A 23,249-nucleotide genomic window follows, 5' to 3' on the forward strand; every position below is an offset into this window, starting at 1 on the left:
TCATTTTATTTACAATCCTAATCAAAACATAGAATTAAACTTTAAAGATGGCATTATCAGAAAGAACAATTATAAACCTTGAACATAGATTATAAAATAAATATAAATATTTTTTTAATTCTTTAATAATCGTGTTAAAACAAAAAAAATGTCAGTTTACTTTTTATCATCTGTGATTAGGAAGTGACATTTTTTCTTTATTGTGGAAAATATATATTTCTTAAGTATTAAAATGTCGGCTGTTTATAGGAAATGATCACGTGCGGTAACTTTAATATACGATTAAAAAAAATGTTATCAATTTTGTTATTATTTAAATAATAAAATAGTTAAAAAGTTATCGGAAACATTATTATTTATACCGATTTTGTTATTTTTTCAACCGATTTTATTATTATTGGACATTTTACCGATAATTGTACTATCCAATATTTTAAAAATTATTTTTTAGAATAATACTCCATTTCTATATTTTAATATTAAAAATATTCAATTAGTAAAATACTATTTTATATTAACTGTCTGTGATTGATTTTGGCTGGGAATTGAGGGTTGGTACCACACATTTTGCATTTACTTGCTAAAAATTGAACTTTATAGTTTTCGTTTGCTCATTGTGAGAATAATAGCATGGTGGACGCGAATGGCTTATACTTGCTCTTTTTACTTACAAACTTTCCAAACGATATTAGTGCTGCATTTTTTAGGGATGCCCGCTGTGTTTTTGATGCAGAACGATGGAGCTCTACCTTAGCTTCTTATGTTATCTTTTCTTATTTAAAAAAAATATCAAATTAACCTAAGATTAGTTCAACCGTCACCCATAAAAAGCAATCCAATGAATAAAAAACAATTGAGGGTCAAACTAAAAAGGAGCAATAGATAAGTGGTTATACATATATAGTTTAGCCTTCAGTTTAAACTCTTATAAGTAAGTGGTTTTATAAGTAAGTTGGTAGAGCGCAAAACTCTTAATCTTGTGATCGTGAGATCGAGTCTCATGGTTGACAATTCATAATTAGAGGTCTTCTACGGAAACTACTCTAAACCTGACGTTGGGGGCAACTTACTACCCTACCTCCCCCTTACCCCATTATATATGGGAATAGGGTTAGCTAATTTTTTTTATTTAGTAATATGTTTTCGTACGTTGCTTTAGCAATGTTTTTTGGTGTACGGCGTTGACCTAAAATTTTTCAAAATTGAATCATATATTTTAATGAATAAAAATAAGTTTACTTTTAATGAAATATCTATCAAACATTTTAACATAACACTTGAACTGAGTTAAACTTTTAAATCAAATAATTATATATAATTTTCTTATTAATATAGGGTGATTGTAAGATAACATATGTTTTAAATATTTAGAATCATTTGATAATGAAAATTTAAATACCCTTGAAATAATCTGAAGCTTCTAGGGTTAACAATTATTTAATTAACGGTAACATAATTTGGTTCATGTAATAATTGTATGTAAGTAATTATATTCAAATTAATTTACATAAATATTATTAAAAAATAACATTAATGTCAAACAATTGTTCATCTCAGGTACTCAAGCAACAACCTTTACCATAGTAAACAATTGCAATTACGTTGTATGGCCTGGAATTCTCTCAAACGCCGGTGTTCCTGCGCTTCCTACAACAGGTTTCACGCTCCGAAGACGCGAAACCAAGACCATTACCGCACCGCCATCATGGGGTGGTCGCTTTTGGGGTAGAACCCATTGCTCACAAGACTCCACCGGAAAGTTTTCATGTCTGACCGGTGACTGTGGTTCCGGGAAGCTCGAATGTTCCGGGAACGGGGCTGCGCCGCCTGCCACTTTGGCTGAGTTTACTCTAGATGGTGCCTGTGGGTTTGATTTTTTCGACGTCAGTTTGGTGGACGGTTACAACAGCCCTATGCTGGTGGTTCCTGAGGGTGGCAAAGGTCAAAATTGTAGCAGCACCGGCTGCGTTGTGGATCTCAATGGTTCGTGTCCTTCAGAGCTCAGGGTGACGAGCACCAGCGACGGAAGGGGTGGCCTCGCATGCAGGAGTGCTTGCGAGGCCTTCCGTCAGCCTCAGTACTGTTGCAGCGGGGCGTATGCCACACCCGATACTTGCAAGCCTTCCTTCTTCCTACTCAAAAGTGTTTAAGACGGCTTGCCCACGCGCCTACAGCTATGCGTATGATGATAAAACCAGCACCTTCACATGTGCCAATGCCGATTACACCGTTACTTTCTGTTCGCCCAACACCAGGTAAATCTCGTTTATTGACACTGCTAATATTAGAACAGTAGATTAATCTAGTTTTAATTAGGGTAAAGTACACAAATGGTGCCTAGCTATATGATACTACTTTGTTGAGTACATCGATTATTAAAAGTTATAAAATGGTCCCTCAATTATAGGATGTTGTTTTGATGAGTTCCTCGTCTATTAAAATTTAAAATGGTCACCCAACTATTTATATACTCCAAACTCGTCATGTACCGTTAAAGGTTTGACAGTCGTCTCAGTTACACGTTAATATGTTGATTGATATATACTAAAATCTAACCCTAAAACTGTTTAAATTATATTATATAGATCAAATCTCTGTTTATATTATGTTATTGAGCAAATGATTGAAAATTATGTTGTCGAGCAAATATTTAAAAGTAACAATAATACCACTAGACATCATTAAGATGCGATTTTATCATATTTTAGTTAGCAAGTTAATGTCTACTTCAAGTGATTGTAATTTTTTACGGAAGAGATTGAATTTAGAATACATAAATAGTCGGATTACTATTTTATATCTTTTAATAGTCTAAGAACTCAACAAAAAAATATTATATAATCAATAAATCATTTTATAACTTCTAATACTCAAATGACTCAAAAGGTGACATTATATATTATTTGTGTATTTTACCATTTTAATTAATAAAAACGTGGGCGTGAACGGTCTTGTCAGTTCAGCAGCACTTTTCACGTGGCTCGGGGAGAAAGAATAATCAGCACATCTGACCGTTGAGGGTAGTGTCAAAGCTCAAAGAAAATGTCTTATCTTAAACCAACGAGTAAACTACATATATAGTCAAGTATCTATTTTTGTAATTTCATTTAAGTCACTTAATTATTTATTTTTCTTTAAATCTTACCTAATGTTCTAGATTGAATATCCATCATTAAAAATATAAATAAAATTATTGATATGATATTTTTTTTATTTTTCAATGATTATGTGATATTATTTATAGTGATACATAAATACTACTGTTAATTTTTTAACGATGGGTGATTAAAACAAAATCAAAATATAACGTTAGACACATTTTTAAAATAATAGTTAGATGATCAAACAAAACTGAAAAAATAAATGGATGATTAAATATGTAATTTATCTTTAAATAGTTAGACATATTTATCGTTAATTTTTTAACGATGGGTGATTAAAGCACGTCACTTGAAGATCAGCTGAATTTTGGTGCATCAATCTCTAGTCTGAACAGTGGAGTTAATATCTAGTCTGTCCCACTAATAAGGTAAGTTCTACTGTACAATCGTCTAATTTAAGTTTAAAAACAATAACAAATAAGTGCAACTTACTAATAGTATTATTTTAACGGTTAGTTTTGGTGGTATGTAAATTGCAGCCAGAAATCACCGCAAGAACCGACAACTCAAGGAGGAGACACGGAAACAACGGCAACTCAAGGAGGAGACACGGAAACAACGGCAACTCAAGGAGGCTACACGGGAACAACAACGACGACGCCATCATCACCTCTTAGCAACCGCACAATGGTGTACGAAGGCTTCTTCGACGAAATTGGGGCATCACACCCGATTGCGGGAACCATCGGCATGACAGTTGCAATTTTGTGGTCATGGCAACTCTTCTAATTTGTATAGGCAAAACCCTATCAGACTTGCATGCTGGGTCTAGTGGTGACATGGAAATCCAGTCATGACACAGAAAGCTCACCTGTATATTGAATTGAACAATTTCCTCTATTTAACAATTCACTCGCCCTTTTGTTCGGACGTGACATGCAAAATGTTAGGTTTAAGGAATATTTTTCTACTTTTTAGGATTACTTTTTTATATTATGAGGGATGGTATTCATTTTGATAGTTTGTTTTCACGAACCTATCAATATATTCATCATTTTTATAATCTCCCATTTTTTTTTGGCTTGACTAGGGATGGTATTTTTATTTGGATCCGAAAAATTTTGATTCGATTCGATCCGGTCTCATCAATTTTTTCTAAAAAAAATCGAATTCAGAATAATTTAGGTTTTTAAAAATAGTTGGGGCGGTTAGAATCGAGTTTAGGATGAAAAAAATTGATCCGACTAAACATAATATTATAATTATCTCTTATATATTTAAGGATAATTACAAAAACGCCATTTCATGTATATTTTTCAATTAGATCATTATTTTATTTAATAAAAATAATTTTGTATATATATAAGTCAAATTGGGTTGGGTGTGAATTTTGATTTAAAAATCGGGTCAAATTTCAGGTCAGATCGATCCCTCTTAAACTCAAATCAAATCAGATATGAATGGAGGACTTCAATTTTCAAATCAAAGTTAAGTAGACTAAAAATTTGACCCGACCTAATCCGTTGTCATTCCAATATTTAATATTGTATGATCTAATTATTATATTTTGGTGTTAAAATGTAATACATAATAATTAATTTGATAAATTTGAGAAGTTTAAAATATATACTAATTTATTTACCATATTAAAATATAAAATACTCGGTTAACTAAAGCTTTTAATTAATTAAGCTCCCGTTTAGCTAGCATGCATCTTTAGGTAGTGGGCAGCTTTAACCACCTCTTATATAGGCAAAGTTCCTGTCACTATGGATAGTGATAGCATAACCGATCATATTGTGGCCATAATTTTCGATAATATCCACCAGTTGCTATTATTATTATTATTATTATTATTATTATTATTATTATTATTATTATTATTATTATTATTATTATTATTATTATTATTATTATTATTATTAGAGTAAATGACTTATTTCTTCACTCACACATTCTCATGTTTTTATTTTTGGTAATCCAATTATATATTTTTTTAAGTTACATCTAATGTTACATTTTGTTGTTATTTTAGTAATTATCTGTTATATTAAATCATTGTTTGAGATGTTTTTTTAATAATCTAGGATGCTTAGAATGTAATATATATGCTAAAAATTCTTAACTATTTGACAATAAAGCTCCAACGCCCTTACAGCCTTTGATATTCGAATTTAAAATCTCTAGAGATAAAAATCATCCCTTTAATTGTATCATGCCATTGTCTAAGATGCTAAAACGACAAAATATGCGTTCTATTAATCTATAAACGAAATTAATGTTATTTCAATTTAAATCCAATAATATATACTACTAACGCTGGACAATACATATATATATTAGTGGAATAATTATTTTAAGGTTCCTATTAGTTTAAAATTAGTTAAATTAAGCTTTAGTCTCATTTTCTTGTTTTAATTATTTTTAGTTTTCTATTAATTTTGAGACTAATCAATTAAGCATCGTCCCCTAACTTTATTTATTTATTAATTATTTGGTTTTTAGGTCCCTATAGTGTTGAGATTAGTTGAATTAAGTCTTGATCTCCATTTTTTGTTTAAATACCTTTTAGATTCATGTCCTTTTTGAAGCAAGTTGACCGCATAATATTATCCTAATTCCTGCTCGTTATAGATAACTTTCTATTGGTTCAACTTATATAATCAATAAATCAGATTTATTTACATTTGATTTAACATGCAAAACAAATCAAACAACTATAGCATAGAGTTGTGAACACCCATACATTTGTTTAAACTACAATAGAACATCAAGATGCATCACTAGATTGTGGCACAATTCCTAAGCGGGTGCATATGTAGTTGTGATCTTCTTTATATAAAAATTATAGTCAAATCATTCATCATTTTAAATGATCTTATTCTTTTAAATTCAATTAGCGATCTCAATAATTAAAAAAATAACGTTATTTTCTTTGTAGGCATCGAATTTGAATAATTGTATTTGAAAGATTTGTATGGATACATATTTACAAGATTTATATGCAACTACGTTTGTAGAATGCATAATACATATGAACAATAATAACAATTATACGAATAGGAGCTTTACACGTTAGATATCATGTCAAAGGATACCCCAAAAGTTGAACTTGGAAGAACTGTGATGATAGGATAGTTAATAATTTATCTGTAAACAAGTCGACTCAGCATGGATTCCACATAAAATTGGATTTTCTTTATAGGTAAATTACACTTTTAATCACTCAAATTTATTTTACTCATGTCTTAGTTATGAGATTTTGAAAAAAATAATTTAATAATTAAACTTTTAAATTACTCATATTTTGATTATTTAAGTATTAAATCGAATATAGCAAGGTGACATGACATGTTTATAGTTTCAAACTCGTCTCACATTGGCGCCAAAACCATTATTCTTCAATGTTTTCTTCGATCACTAAACATCAAAGAATTTGCATCATCATCTCTTACCACTCTATCAATTCGAATTTTCTTAAAATCTCTTTAAAACTCATAAAATCTAACCCCAAACTTATGAAATATCAATCCACTATGATCTACAATCTCCATCGACCAGTCAATATGGAATTAGGATATATAGTTCATCTTCTCTCCACTTCTTTAGTTGAAATTTGGAAGAAGATGCTCTACCATCATAAAATCAAAGGAAATTCAAAACTAAATTATTTTTTTTTACAAAAAATAGAAAATTTTTGGGGTCATTTATTAATTTTTAAAAAAAATACATATCTTGTCATAATGTGGTTAAAGTAACTAAAAATGGAACAATTTGAAATTTCAATGATCAAATTTAATTTTTTAAGTTCAGTAACCAAAACATGAGTGAAGTTAAAGTTGAAGTGATGGAATTTGAAATTTACAGTTTCTTTATACCTATGAAAAGCTCAAACCTTTCCCCTTGCTAACGTAGGAATTTTCACTTTAATTAGTAATACATTGGCATGTGCTTTAAGAGAAACCATTTTCCAAAGCCGCCTCCTTGCAATTGCCATGCACATATGGCTCTCGTCTGCCCTTATTTTCGCATTTTTGGTCTCCGCAGTGGACTCGACGTGCTAAATTTGTCGGTTAACACTAGAAATCCACTACTTAGCGCGCGCCTTAGACCAGCATCATGCAAATTAAAATGTGCAATTTGATGACAAGGTCCCACAGCCAAATGCATTCCACGGTAGCACGTTTACGATTACGTGGATCAGCGTAAGCACTAGCATCTCCTTTGCGGTTTCTCACCAAAAAGCAATGTCGGTTCCCACTTTTCATTATTTCTTTTTAATGGCTTCAATCCCCATACACCATGCAGGATAAATTGAGGGAAGACAAGTCCGTTTTAGATATTTTTTTATATATTATATTCATAATATGTTTTTCGTCTCTTAAAATTTTAGAAGTCCGTCATCCCTAACATAAAATCTTACTTTCGTCCCTACCTCATACATCCTCGACACGTCTGAATTTAGCAGCACAAGTAATGTCTTTTATATGAACTCGCAATTGTTTACCTCCTTATTGTCACTGTGATTTACTCACATTTGTTTGTGTTCATTTGCATTCATTCGAACACCGGAAAGCATGCTGTATTTTTTTCTTTTAATAAAAGAGGCAACGAGGGCAACACTAACAGTGTTAACTTGACAAGGTTTTTCTTTAATTTCTCTTTGACAAGTCAATCCTGGAAAGCCTGCGGCCATTTTTTAAATAAAAAGATTGCAATTAAACAATAAGAACTTGTTGAATGATATAACTTTGAAGTGACATAAACACTTGGCTTGATTTCAACTTTAGCACGATCATTTGAAAGTTAATTGATAGTTTTGCAAGATTTGAGGAAGACAATTTAAACCAGCATTTTGACTGTTAGCAACACACTTTGTTAGTTAAACGGCCTATCCATCTCATTCTAAGTATAAATTGTAGGAAATATGGAAGGGTTGAATTTGTAAGAAGATTAGGATTATGATTTATTTGAGGTGTGCATTAGATATTGTTTTTAATTATAGTTCTTAAATGAATATATACTTCGTGATTTAACAAATACTTGTGTAAAAACAAGGATTGGAATTGAGGAAGGACCCAAACGAATACCTAACTCAAGGAGGGAGATGTAGTTGAGAGAGTGACCGTCAAAGATGGACGCGGAGATTTAAATTATAATTGTAGTCGTATTTTCAAATGTGTTGCATTTATTGCAATCGAGATAATAGTAAATGTTATTGTAATCATTAATCATACAATAATAATTTTGGAAGACATCTTTAATGTTATATAACGGCTATTAATTTAGTAGGGGACCGTTATTTAAATTCAATAAAGGTTGCATAATATTTATAACATTATGCATGTCTAAAATTAGTAAATAATGATGTGGGCTAGGGGTTGGTAAAATTTAATTCGACTCAAATTTCGAGTCGTAATTTTATAAAGTCAACTCGATTTGAATTTTTTTTAAATCGAGTCAAGTTATAAAATAAAACTTGAAAAACACAAAATTTTTAATAATTAGTACATTGATTTTGAAGTTTAAGCGAGTCTCTCAAATAATTCACAACTTCTCAATTCAGCTCGATCGGACCCTCGTATATTTACCCGAAATAATATTTCTAAATCGGCCATTATCATCAAATCGCTTTTTCTTCATTTCCGTTCCCATAAATGAATTATATTATACCACAAAATTTCATTGCAGATCATATGGATCTCAGTCTGATCTTTTCCACTTGTTTATTCACTCTGCTCTCCATCCTCCAAGGTAAGATATTCAAGAATTCTTCCAACGTTTTTAATGTTGATCTGTACTATACACCGTCAACGTTAACGAGATTGCGTTTATATGTATATGTATATATATATATATATACACACAGAAATTTCTGGGACTACGTTTACAGTTACTAATGCATGTGACTACACAGTTTGGCCTGGTATTCTAGGCAACTCTCACTTGGATAGCAACGGATTTGAGCTACAATCGGGTGAGTCCCGGTCCTTCCAGGCACCACCCTCTTGGTCGGGTAGATTCTGGGGCAGAAGCGGATGCACATCAGACCAAAACACAGGCCAATTTGTCTGCCAAACTGGTGATTGTGGCTCTAAGTGCCTCTAACCAAATTGAATGCAATGGCAAAGGTGCAAGCCCCCCAGCTACCTTAGCTGAGTTCACGATTGGGTCAGGCACCCAAGATTTCTACGACGTTAGTCTAGTCGACGGTTACAACTTGCCGATGATGGTGGAACCAAGAGGTGGGTTAGGCACATGCTTGTCAACAGGGTGTGCTAATGATTTGAACAGGAGGTGCCCGATTGAGTTACGAGTAGTGTCCGGTGACGCCTGCAAGAGTGCGTGCGAGGCTTTTGGGACTCCAGAGTTTTGCTGCAGCGAGGCGTACGGCACTTCAGCCTCATGTAGACCATCTGTTTATTCGGAGATGTTCAAAGCCGCATGCCCGAAATCATATAGCTACGCTTTCGATGATGCTACGAGTACGTTTACATGTACGGGAGCTGATTATACGATCACATTCTGCCCTTCGTCTACAATGTAAGCACTGAGAATAGGAATACTCCATTAGTTCTCGTTCTTTTTCTTTATGCTTCTTTTAGTTATCATGTTTATGTTTCATCTACAATTAAATTTTATACAGTAAAAAATCAGCGACCCTAACAAGACCAGGCACAACAGAAACGACGGCAGGTGCAGCATATGGATCATCCGTTACAGCGCCAGGAGAGGTCCCATCGGACGACAATAATAGTTCATGGTTACTAGATTTTCTTGCGGGACACTCTTCTAGGACTCTTTCTCCTGCTGTCTTCAACACGACGTGGTTGGCTTCAGCCATTACTTCTCTCATCCTCACTATATTTTATTCATAAAGCTTTGTGGAACTTAATCTGGATTCTTCTTCAGCTGGTTGTAAAGTTGTTTTTTTCTAGGCAATGTGTATACGACACTAAATCTATTATTAATTTTTCTTTAGAAAAGAAGAAGAAGAAAGTGTTAACTTTACTGAGAATCTGAGTGATCCAGTTGGTGTTTCTTGGAGGATAGCTGATAAAGAAACGCCCCACTTCGCTGGAATCGCAAGCTTGGTTTAATCTTTCACTTCAATTCTTCCTTCATCTCTTGAATTTTCCCATGTTTTTAAAATTTTCAAAATAAAAATGTTCTTTTTTTTACTTTGAATTAATTTTAACGTTTTTTAAGCTTTTGGATAAATCATTAGACTTTATTAAAGTAAAAGTTATAAAATCAATTGTGTTACGAATAATTGTGGGAAAAAATAGAATTTTTCGTTTGAATATTTTTAATGTGTCTAAATAAACGGTTGTGTGCAAATTATCACGTTGTTAGTTACATATATCTTAGGTGTATAAAAATTATAGACTTGTCACAAAAGATATTTAGTAATAAAACTATAGAAATTCATATCTAGTGATAGGGACAAAGTCATGATTACGATTCTAATTTGAGGGGGTAAACTATTATTAATAATAAAAAATAGGAGGAACAAAATCACAATAAATCAAAACTTGAAGGTCTAAACAGGTATTTATCCCTATATATTTTTTGATAATAAAAAAATTGGGAGCCCCGGGACTATACATAACTTTGTCCCTCTCTAGTGATCTAAATAATTTTATTTAATTAGATAATTAACCACAATAATTTTAATAATGGTCTAAGTGTCACATTTTTGTAACTTTTCCTAATTATACATTTTTCTTAATATGAATTATTATCATATGAGTTTTAGCATTGTTCTAATATGATTATACCTCTAAATTACACGCTATGTTAGAAGAATGAGAGATGGAATATTACTTCTTCTTCTTTTGCTTTATCACCATTGTTAACCCTAAAGAGCTTTAAAGAGAGAAACATCTAATAACCCCTAAATTAGTGGTCTAAACCTTCAAATTCATATTTGGATAGCCCAAGCTTAGCCTTATCTTTTGGTGATATTTATTTCATCAAGCAAGTTCAAGTTAAATTCTAAACTCTAAACTCATTTAGGGATTTATTGTAATTTAGGGTTTTGTATAAAAATGATTTTGATGATGAATATCTCTTGAATTTGTGTTTTGTTTTTGATAGAGAGAGAATATTTTTTGAAAACCCAAGAATACAAAGAAAAAACTAAAAACATTGATGAATATATTGATCTAAGGCGTTTTAAGCTTAGGTGAAATAAGTGGTCATAATGGAGTCTATGTGCTTGTGGCTACATATTCAGTTTTGATTGTACAGCCACAGCCCACAGGTTACAAGATGTAAATGTGGTAACTATGTATCTTGGCCTCAATTAGAAAACTTTAGATGCAAATTGTGATAATTCAGTAAACTTCGATAAGCTATTCTGAAGTTGTCAAACAGAAACTCAAAGCCTTGAAGAAATTGAATCTAAGTGAGATTCTTGTATATACAGCCTTGGAAGTGTTTAAATCCAATTCAGGTTCTTGGTATATAAGATAAATGGCACAAGATAATTCTAATACGAATATTATGCGCTAGAATCAAGCCCATGAACTTGGTTGATAAGCCACTGAAAATCAGTAGGTGAGGAGGCTAGGTGTCGAAATAGGGGCAGACTGGTGGATTGGTGAGCATGTGAACAACTTCTCTCATGGCTGGCCTCGCAGAACTCTCGTCCTCGACGCACATCATGGCTACCTTGAACAGATGGGTGACCGCCGCAAGTGGATATTCACTTAGCCTGGGATCAACAATTGCCAACACCGGAACAGGATTGGATGTTTCTGGTTGTTCCGATGTTATCTTCCTCACCCACCTCACAATGTCCACCCCATCCCCAAATTCCCCTACAGGTTTCCTCCCGGCAATCAGCTCCAACAGCACAACACCGAAGCTGTACACGTCGCTTTTCTCGTCGACCTTCAGTGTGTAGGCGTACTCTGTTGCATACATCACAATAACCAGGTCAGTGCCAGTTAGTTCATAATACAATACTCTTCATCTCAATTATTACACTGGCTCAAAATACAAACCTGGGGCGATGTAACCATAGGAACCAGCGATGGAGGACATGCACTCGGAAGCACCGGCATCTTGCAAGAACTTAGCCAACCCAAAATCAGCTACATGAGCTTCATAGTCTTCATCAAGCAATATGTTGTTTGACTTCACATCCCGGTGTACAATCAATGGCAAGCAATCATGGTGAAGATAACAAAGTCCCTTGGCAGCTTCTACGGCAATCGTATACCTTCTTTCCCATTGCAAATGTACACCCTTTGTCCCATGCAACATTTCTCCTAAGTTCCCATTAGGCATGTATTCATACAACAACAGATTCGTGTCTTTGTTCGAAACATAACCCAACAGTCTCACGATGTTTCGATGCCTAATTCGACCCAGAGTTTGAATCTCCGCCGAGAATCCATGATCGTTTCTTCCGGTTCCACGACCCACCAATCTTTTAATTGCCACATCAAGACCATCCGGCATGGAACCCCGGTAGACAATCCCAGCTCCACCTTTCCCTATAACATTCTCGTTCTTCAGGCACTCCAGCACATCCTCAGCTCCGAAATCGAGCTTTTGGAATGCAGTGAGCTTCCAGGCTCGGGATTTTTTGAGCCTCTTCGTTCTAATTCTATAAACCGTGACAACTATAAAAAACAAAGCAGTGATTAAAGTAATGATTGTGATTATGAGCTTTGAAGCAGTGAAGTACACTGCATGGCCATGACTCGAACCTCCAGCTTTATTCATCAATCCCGGGCAAGAAAAGTGGCGCTGTGGGCAGAGGTCAGGGTTACCGGCAAATGAACTGTCGTTGAACACTAAAAATTGACCACCAACGGGGATTCTGCCAATGAAATCGTTGAACGAGAGATCAAGAGTTGTAAGGCTTATCATGTTGTGGATTTCACCAGGAATTTCACCAGTTAGCTGGTTTCTCGAGAAATTGAGAATGCTTAAATCTTTAAGCTTGTCGATTCCGTTTGGGATTTCACCGGTGAGACTGTTCCGACTGAAATCAATCGATGTAAGCGAAGTACATTGAGAGACCGAAGGTGGTATTTCACCAGTAAGATTGTTGTCACTGATGTTAATCTTCGAAAGCAACTTGATACTAAAGATCTCTTCCGGGATTTCACCGGAAAACTTGTTCATTTCAAGAGACAAAACCTGCAAACTGTGCAAATTGCCGATTGAAACAGGAATTTTACCAGTAATCCAATTGTTTGAAACTTTCAACTGACCAAGCGAAGCACCAGACATATGGGACGGCAGCTCACCGGAGAAGAAATTATCACCCAACTCGATCATGCTTAACAATGGCAAGTTGAAAATCCCAGCCGGGATTGTTCCATTGAGAAGGTTTTTCATTATACGAATCTTCATAAGAGACGTACAGCCGCCGAGTTCTTCAGGGAGTGGACCAAAGAAAAAATTTTCCATCATAATTAAAGTCTCCAACTTTCCTCCCTTGCATAAATCCCTTGGAATCAACCCAGTGAGATGATTCGAAGCAACATCAAGCTTATAAAGCTTTTCGTTGCGGCCTAGATTCTCAGGCAACTCAAAGGTGAAGTTGTTTCCCCACACTTGAAACACTTCAAGATGAGGATAATCGCCTACGAATGATGGAATTGAACCGTAGAGATTGTTCTTGAACAGATTTATAAGTGTAATGTTCTGCAAATCAGAAAAAGTGTCTGGTATCTCGCCTGTAAGTTCGTTTATGGAAAGATCAAGCGATTTCAAGCTGACTAAACCAGAGAGTTGAGGAGGTATACGGCCATTGAGTCGGTTCAATTGAATGAACAATGAGTGCAAGCGTTTCAAATTTCCCAGACTCGAAGGAATCTCGCCGGTAAGATTACAGCTTGCCATGTCGAGAAGTTCGAGTTGACTCAATGAACCATACTCTGGTGGGATCCCTCCATCATAGGCGTTAAAGTATCCAATTACCAAGTACTTCAGATTTCTTAAACGAGCCAAAAAAGCTGGACTCTTCCCTGTTAAACCGATGCCATTAAGACCCAAATACTCCAAACTCTGAATCTCAGAGTACTTCTCTGGTATCTCCCCCATGAAAAAGTTGCCTCCTAAAGATAAATGCTTGAGGTTCTTGAGATTGACGACCTCCATGGGAAGAACTCCCGTGAAGTTATTATTATAAGCGTCGAGAATCTCAAGCTGAGTCATTGTCGTAAGTAATTCTCCCGGGAAACTGCCTTGGAAGATATTGTTGGAGATGTTGAATATCTCAAGAGAGGTTAAATTCGCCATCTCCACCGGAATCTTCCCTGTAAGACTATCGGACGAAATAGTGAGGTTGACGAGCTTGTTGAGAAGCCCTATTTCAGAAGGAATGGTGCCAAAGAGAGGAGCAAACGACACATTCAAAGCAACAACATTGAAATCCTCGTCGCATTCAACACCGGAGAAAAAACAATGCGCTGAAGGAGATGAAGAGAATTCCCAGTCGTCGAATCCCGAACCTTTGGGTCCAATCATCGAAGACTTAAGCTTCAACAGAACTTCAACATCAGTGTAACCATTGCCGGTGACCGAGAATAGTACATGAATCGAGAAAACAAAAAGAAGATAACAGCAAAAGCTTCTCATTTCTCGGGTTTCTTCGATTGTTCAGAGAGAGAGAGGGAGAGAGAAACAAAACCAATGTTGAAGATTGAGATGCAGTGCAAGTGGCTACGTTAAGTAGAGTTTTACTGCAGACAGTGCCTTCCATAAGAGAATCGCAGCGATTTTAACCAAAAAAAAAAATCACAATAATATTTTTTAAGGCAATTTTCCCAATAATAAGTGATCGGTATATTTATCGATTTAATACCGATTATATTATATTTCTCGATCTAAAATCCGTAGTAATAAATCGTGTCCTTGAACTGCGTTATATGCTGATTTGGCGTCACGTAGGTATAGCGTGCCCCTTATCCCGCGACATACGATGAGCATTGTGTTTATTCTTTGATTGACCCTTCCTCTTCAATTGTGGGCAATCATATTTGACATACCCTGACTTTTTGCATTCATAGCAAATGATCGGGTCCTTCTCTTTTGGTTTATTTTTGAGGTCTTCATTTCATTTGAATTTTCTTCCTCGGTAAGCTCTCATCATTTTTCTGAACCGTTTGGCAAACAATGACATTTCCTCGTCATCGTCATCTTCATCCGAATCACTCTCATCTTTTGTGGATTTGAGAGCAACTCCAATATTTTTCTTTTTCTCCTTCTCTTTCTCCTTTGGTGTCTCTTCAATTTTATCAAGCTCCACCTCATCTTCAAGCATCATTTCATGAGTGAGGAGTGAACCGATTAGCTCTTCAAGGGTTAAGGACGTTAGGTCCTTAGACTCGATGATTGTCGTCTTCTTTGATTTCCATGATTTTGGGAGGGAGTAGACTAACTTCCTCACAAACTTTTCATTTGAAATGATATCTCCATATGATTTGAGACCATTGACAATCGTTTAAAATCTATCCGTCATAGCTTTGATATCTTCATTTGGTTTCATCATGAAATTTTCATAGCTATGCTTTAGAATACTAATTTTAGATTTCTTTACTTCATCGGTACCTTCATGAGTGAATTGAAGTTTGTCCCATATTTCTTTGGCGGTTGTACATGATGAAACTCTTCCGTATTCATATGGTCCAAGAGCACAAAAAATGATATGGATGGCTTTGAAGTTGAGCTGGAAGATTTTTGTCTCTCCTTCACTCCACAATCTTGGATAAGTGAGAGACTTGATGTATCCTTCTACTACGACATTCCATGCTCCCATGTCACTTGCTTGAATGAAGTACATCATCTTATTATTCCAATAGGCATAATTAGCTCCATTGAAGAAATGAGGCTTGTTGACGGGCATCGAATCGATATTGGAGTTGAAATTTGAAGCGGAGGCCATTGATGACTTTGATTATCGATATAACTATTCCCGAATCGACTCAAGAGGTGATTAAACCTTCAAATGAGTTAGGCTATGATACCAATTGTTGAGTTAATCGATCGACGGAATCGGCCAAGAGGGGGGTGAATTGGCAATAAAAATTTCGGTGGAAGCTTTTGCAGAAAATTGAAAAGATTTGCACAGCGATTTAGAGTGGTTCGACTTTCTCAACCAAAGTCTACGTCCACTACCTTAGCTATCTACACTAAGGATTTTCCACAAATTCACTAATTTGTCTTTCTTTTGAGGACAAAGAGTAACCTTACAAACCCTCAAGAATTATACCCCAAATTATTGAGAAAACTCTCTCCCAAAGAGAACAATACAAATTTGCAAACTTACAAGGAAATCCTCATAACGTAGATTGTTTGCACAATTCTAGAACAAAGAAAAGAACACTCAAGAATGAATACAATTGAGTACAATAGTGTTCTTGAAAGCAAAATGAATATTGAATGAAAAATAGGCTTGAAATGCTCAAACTTGAGGTTTGATGTTTTCTTTTTGATTATCTTTTGATTCTAGTTGCTTGATGTTTATTGTTATTGATCAATGGCTTCTAAGCTTGTTTAAATACACCTTGAATCACTTCTGAACGTTGGGGATGATTAGAGGAGTCAATAGAGTCGTTTAAGTGTGAAAACAATTAATTAATACAGTTGGGAGCGTCAGTGCATCGATGCATACCAATGGTGCATCGGTGCACTAAGAGTGCAGCGATGCATCAAGTGCATTCGATGTTTTAAAATAGGCCGAGTGCATCGATGCATGGCTGGTGTATCGATGCATCAAATGCATTCGATGTTCTTATATAATCCTCAGTGCATCGGTGCATGATGTGCATCGATGCATGGAATGCATTCGATATTCAATTTAATTCATGGTACATCGATGCATGGATTGGTGCATCAGTGCATCACTCTGAAAAATTGATTTTAGGCTTGATTTTGGTTCAAAATACTTTATGAAAATTGTTTCAAAAATAGTTTAAGTATAAATCACAATTTTACACATTTAGTAAGGATTAAAATTGTTTTTGAAAGACTTGGAATAATAGTTTGACATTCGATTAATTTGAATCGAATATACTTAGAAAATCATTTGTAAAATCTTAAAATTCATTTAAACTTAATTTGTTATATCGAAATATCAAAATGTTTTCAACAAACCCAAAGACTCCATTGCTGTTTTGATCCCAACTCCGCGATCTGAAATGACACAAATTTTTTCCCTCGTGATAACATGTGCACGTAAATTTCAGAGGAAAAAAGCCCAAAAATCTTATCTTCTCATTCGACAAGAGCAAAAGTAACTGGAAGAATGTTGGGATTGTCATATTGCGATTGCCATATTGGACAACTGCCAATAATAAAACTTGATTGTATTTTCCATACAAGAAAGTCCCGTCGATCTGGACCACAAGCTTGCAGTATTTGGCAGCATTAACGCACTGTGGGTAACTCTAAAAAACCCGGTAGAATTTGCATCGATCGCGAAGAACTCGATCATTATGGTATGCATAGGAGGTTTCGAAGTCCACAATTCTCCCAGGATTCAACGTCTGCACCAGCCTAAACCAACCTGGAAGTTCATTGTAAGATGCATCCCATTCGCCATGAAGTTTGACAATGGCATTTTGTTTTGCCAACCAAGCTTTTTTATAGGAGACAGTGTACCCATACTGCAATTGTATAGCTGAAATCAACACTGCAACAGCTATATGAGAGCTTGCTTTTACCATGAGCATGATGGCTTGGCATATCACTTCAGAGTCCAATTGGGATGATCTTGGTTAACCCCTCCAGCACAACATGTGTGAGGACCGTTGTATACTGTTAGTTCCCATATGTTGTTTTTCCTCTTCATTTTCGATACGCGAACCATCCAATTGTATCCGTTCTCGCGTCAGGCACAATAGCGTACATATTTTTTGGTCGTCGATCGATTGACTCTGGACTGAACAGAATTACGAATATTGTAATTTTTGATAGCCATCATCGCTTCTTCTTTGCTTGAAAACTCTATGCCTAAAGATAACTCACCATTATTTATTGATGAGTAATATCCATAGTCACCGAGATGAGGCATATCCGCAAATTCTGTCCAGTACATTGCACCATAATCAGCTTCATACATGTGTACAGGAGGGTCAGTTTGTGCCACATTTCATAGAAATTCATCATCATCGGAGTTGAATTGCGGTGATTCTAGGTGAATGAATAGTACAGTCTCAGCACCATCCACACCAGGCTCACGAAACGGTTCTTGTGGTGGAGATGATGGTTCCTCCATGCTCTCCACATTTAGGTCGAAGAACCTACTACTTGTACGCCTTCCCCTTGAACTGGAAGGCATATCGACATTGAGATCGAAAAAGCTCGCATTCGAATGCCTCCCCTGGAGCTTGAGGCCATCGTGTCAAATGGAAACTTCACAGATGGTTGCATCGATGGCATCTCCATATGGTCAAAGAAATTTGCAGATGAATGCCTTCCCCTTGAACTGGACGCGGTGTTGCCATACGGATTGTTCGTGGACCCACCTCGGTACATATCGTAAGGAGTTGCGGATGAATGTCTCCCCATTATGGCATTAAAATCATTACACATTACTGTAGTTGGACTGTCAACTTGATCAACTTGTTCAACCAGCCCATAGTATGAGCTTAAAGATTGACCCCGAATAGCACGCACTTAAACAAAATATGCATACATCTCAATAGCGGCGTCTGAATTATTACTTTGAGCTTCACCCATCATTTGAGCGTCATCATTATTCGAAAGTTCGAAAGTTGTATAAGTTAATGACAACAATGATGTTGGAAATATGTACTGCAACGACGACATTCTTCTATTACTTCCAACATGAATCTTCCTCGAAATTTTCGTTATTAGCTCATCAAGAGTTATGTTTCTGTTGAATGATATTTTAACACGCTCATTTGATACGAAAATAACGCCGATTTCATCTTCTCGAATTTCACCATCATAATAAACAATAGCTGAAAGTCGCACTATTCTTTGAGTTTAAAAGTGCGGCAATATTATATCTGCAAAATTAAATAACTTAAACAAATATGATTAAATAAATTATATATAAACGAAAATATAACACAATTTTTTTTACACATCAACATAAATAATTTAAATAATATAATTTTATATTATTATCTGCACTGCAAAATTATTTCGACGTATGCACCCGCTTTTCAATTTTACAAACATAAAAATTAATTGAAAATAATTAGTATAATATTTTTTCAAATAATGGTAATAAACAATAAGTATAATTAAAAAATTATAACAAAATTACCTTATAACGAAAAATCGCACGAACTTCTAAATCAAATATGAGAAGATTGCCAGAATTATTACTCGTTGACAGAATTGTTGTATTAATTTATAAGAGAGGAGAGATGCAGGAGATGTGAGGAGAGTTGCGGTTTTTATAAACATATAAGGCGCGGTACCGACACCGCGTTATATGTAATTATTATATAGCGTGGATCAGGGACCGCGTTAAATATAATTTTGGTACTACATATAGCGCGACCCTTGATCTGCGCTATACCCATACGTGGCGTATAGCGCGGAGCAGGGGGCGCGCTATACCCCACGTGTAACCCAGTCAGCGTATAGCGCGGTACATGAGGCGTTATACTCCACATGGCGCCAAATCAGCATATAGCGCGGTTCAAGGGGCGCGCTTTACTGCTACGGGTGTTAGATCGAGAAATATAATCTGACCGGTGTTAGATCGGTAAATATACCGATCACCGATGATTTTTGGGGAAAATCGCCATTTTTAAAGACCGAAATATTACTCCTTCACCAGTATTTATTGAAATATTATATTTTTAAATAAATTACTTTGTATAAGATGCGTCTTGAATATTCGTGACAAAAACGCATTCTATAAAATTTGTCTTATATTAATTTAACAGCACACGTAAAAAACACAATCAGTAAAATCAGTGACGGATTCAAAAATTTAATAATGAATGTCTAAAATTTTAATTTTCTTTTTTTAAAAATAATGGGTATGTAAAAATTGTAATTTTTTTCTTTTTTTAACACATTAAATTAAATTTAACCAATTTTTTAAAATAATATGGTTGCATTTGACCCGTATAAAGGGCTGAGTGCATCCGCCACTAGGTAAAACACGTCTTTGCCACTTTTATAACGTTTATACCATCTCCGATTTTAGAGTTACGTTAACGATCTATGTCTTTCTCAACAAAAATTCTCTTTTTATATTAACAAATTTTTAAGATAAATACGATTTATTGTAACTTTTGAACTATTAAGGATCTTTGGTCTAGTGGTTGGGGTACTCACCCTTTCCCCCTATTAATAATGGTTCAATTCCTCTCATACATAAATATGTGTAATTTATATTCTGATTAAATAATTAATTTATTAAATTAAATTAAAATTAGGATTAAGTTTAAGATTAAACTAATATAATATTTAAGTATTAATGATTAAATGTAAAATTTTATCTATTTTATTATTTATCAATTTTATATATAAGTATATAAAATTAAAAAATAAATAATTAAATTGTCAATAATATAGTATACCTGAGGGAATGTTTGGATAAAAGAGAATAATATTCTCTGGAATTACATATCCAAGTTGGTTTAAGAGCATTTCCTCTGGGTTTAATAAAACATTACCTACAATAGTTTTTTTTTTGCTTGAATTTCTAAGAATATCATTATATCTGTTTATTTATGTATCAGACAATTCTTTCCGTTTAAGACAAAAGTACCCTTGAAATGATATGGTTATTTCAAAATAATTATTTCTTTTGTGTATAATTACATTGGTATAAATCTATTTTATTTGTTTTATTTTTATCGTGATTCTAAAATTTTCAATAATTATTATAAAAAATCTGATGAATATAATAAAAATTAAAATTTTATTTTATTTTGAGTATTTACATATATGTGATTGGTTCAAGTTTATTTTTTATATGAATTTTATTGCATTTACTTCTATGATTAATTTTCATAAAATGTTTTCTTTATTATATTTTTATATTTTCTATTAAATTTGTCAAATAATTTTATATGATATTTCGTCATACAAAACATATATCTAGAATGAATAGAATTTTTAAAAAACAACAATTAACATATACTTATACAGATGTAAATATGTATATCACTCAATATCTTACTATCTAAAAGTAAACACATAATTATACTAATATAAATATGATTTTGTATTTATATATATATATATATTAAATTATTTGTGTACAAATTTTATGAAAAATATATAAATTAAAAGTAATAAAAAATTATATTTTTAATCAACTTTCATGTAAATATTTTCATTTTAATATTGAGAAATACTCTTGTTAAATAAAAATATATATCTCAAATTTTTTTATAAAATATACATTTTTATTATCTTATATTCATTCAATTAAATATTATTATTTTATATATTTTTTAAACATTTAAAATAAAATAATATTTTAAATTATATATATTATAATAATTTTATTGTCGAAAGATAATCTTATATCTCATCGATCAAATGTTACCTCGAATCGTAGTTGCCAATGCATAAGCTTGGATATGGAAATGAACAAATATAAAATCTGAAAAGCCAGTGGCCCCATGGTTTCCATCGTACATTACATGCAATTGAAAATGGAAGAAGACAGAGAGATTTAACCTTGAATTTACAAGTTTTTAAAGCTCTGTCAGCTCTGTTATTTTCTGCGAGTCAAAAGTGAGGGGTCCGCCATGGCAGAGACTGAAACGTTAACTCTGAACGGAGGGCTTACAAACTGTTTACTGGTAAGGTACTACTCATCTGATGAGTGTGGTTTGACGGCGTGATCTGCCGGTTCCCTGAACTTTGGCCCAGTAATAAATGCAGACTGCAATACTGTCAGCCATGGAAACCAGTTGTTTATCATTTTCTGTTCTTTTTTTTTAAAGCAATCAGAGTTTGAGGGTTTAGTAGTGTGGGATTGATGAAAGATGAATGTGTTGAGAAGACAGAAGATGGGGTATTATTAAAGGCTGTGAATGTCATTTCCCGAAGAAAGGACCTTTTTGGGCTCTGACTCCGGTTTGGATGTGAGCTAAAAGTCTACTCTTTTTGTTATTTTCTCCGATCGGCTCCGTCCACAAAATAAGGGGACCATTGCTCCCATTGCACAAACTTTCTCCTTTTCGCTTACCTGTGTTTTTTATTGGATAAAATACACAAATAAATCTTTACGTTATATTTTCTTTTTGCTTATTAAATTTTTTTAAATATTAATTAGATTTATAGAATACTTTGGCCTCGATGGAGCCCAAATTATTGCGTTTGACAGTGAAAGTGTTTTAAAAGTTAGAGGGTGATGGCTTAAACATCATTTTCTTGTCCTATAATGTTGCATGTCTCAAACGCTCAAACATTGTAACCTTTCACTATCGAGCTTTGCCTTACAGCTGCAAATGAAATCTACGGTTCTGTCCAGCCCAGCCATCGTTGGCATGGTTACATAATATGGTAGCAAACTGGACATACCATTGGCACTGCCCATCCCACGGTCTCAATAATGAATACGAAGGAAACAAAACCAACCTACCATTAGCAAGAGATATAGGTAGGTACGAAGAATCTTTGGGCAAAGGAACTCGGGCTATAAAGATACGTCATTATCCCTACTTTTACTAGTTTTAGCAAAGGGTAATGGATTTGAGAAGTTTGGGAGTTGAGCGGCGATTGATAGACTAGACGATATCAATGCGTAAGGCACTCATTTCAACAGAATACACTTCTAAATTGTTCAACGAGATCTGAGCCGGCAATGATGATGTGAAGAATATTTTTGCGGCAGCGTTTCATCAATCAAAGATGGAGTGTAGTGTTGGGGAAAGGTCACTTCCACAGGGTTTTAATTGTTTCATCAAATAACCGAATTAATTAAAGTAATAACTAATTTAATATAACTTTAAATATATCACGAATTTAAAGTTATATATATATATATATATATATATATATATATAAATTCTTTTATTTACCAGAATTAAGTATACAAAATGGATTTATTTGTATAAGTCAAGACAAAATCTTAAAAAAATTGAGAGAACAAAAATATATATATAATATAATATTTTTGGTTATAAGTTTTAAACCACTTGTAATATAATTTTTTATTACAATTTAAAATAT

At 34.0% G+C, this 23,249-nt stretch overlaps 1 protein-coding gene and 2 pseudogenes across 1 annotated transcript; 2 read left to right on the forward strand and 1 right to left on the reverse strand.

The window, feature by feature from the left end:
• Positions 1 to 1,532: 1,532 nt before the first annotated feature.
• LOC120218428 lies at positions 1,533 to 3,903 on the forward strand (annotated as a pseudogene).
• Positions 3,904 to 8,797: 4,894 nt separating this feature from the next.
• LOC120218429 lies at positions 8,798 to 9,979 on the forward strand (annotated as a pseudogene).
• Positions 9,980 to 11,617: 1,638 nt separating this feature from the next.
• LOC120218640 (receptor protein kinase CLAVATA1-like) lies at positions 11,618 to 14,769 on the reverse strand. Its single transcript, XM_039215569.1, has 2 exons — positions 12,113 to 14,769; positions 11,618 to 12,019 (listed from the first exon to the last, which is right to left on the reverse strand). The coding sequence occupies exons 1-2, from the start codon at positions 14,703 to 14,705 to the stop codon at positions 11,673 to 11,675; spliced, it is 2,940 nt and encodes a 979-aa protein (XP_039071500.1). The 5' UTR covers positions 14,706 to 14,769; the 3' UTR covers positions 11,618 to 11,672.
• Between the last annotated feature and the right edge of the window lie 8,480 nt (positions 14,770 to 23,249).

Source organism: Hibiscus syriacus, unplaced genomic scaffold, assembly GCF_006381635.1.
Source record: "Hibiscus syriacus cultivar Baekdansim isolate YM2019G1 unplaced genomic scaffold, ASM638163v2 tig00110198_pilon, whole genome shotgun sequence".
NCBI lineage: Eukaryota > Viridiplantae > Streptophyta > Magnoliopsida > Malvales > Malvaceae > Hibiscus > Hibiscus syriacus.

Bases quoted from the DNA above. Each gene is read 5' to 3' on its own strand.
- LOC120218640 (XM_039215569.1), bottom strand. From the start codon at position 14,705: ATGAGAAGCTTTTGCTGTTATCTTCTTTTTGTTTTCTCGATTCATGTA. The intron at 12,020-12,112 runs GTTTGTATTTTG...TGTATGCAACAG, and splicing joins CTATGGTTACATCGCCCCAG to AGTACGCCTACACACTGAAG.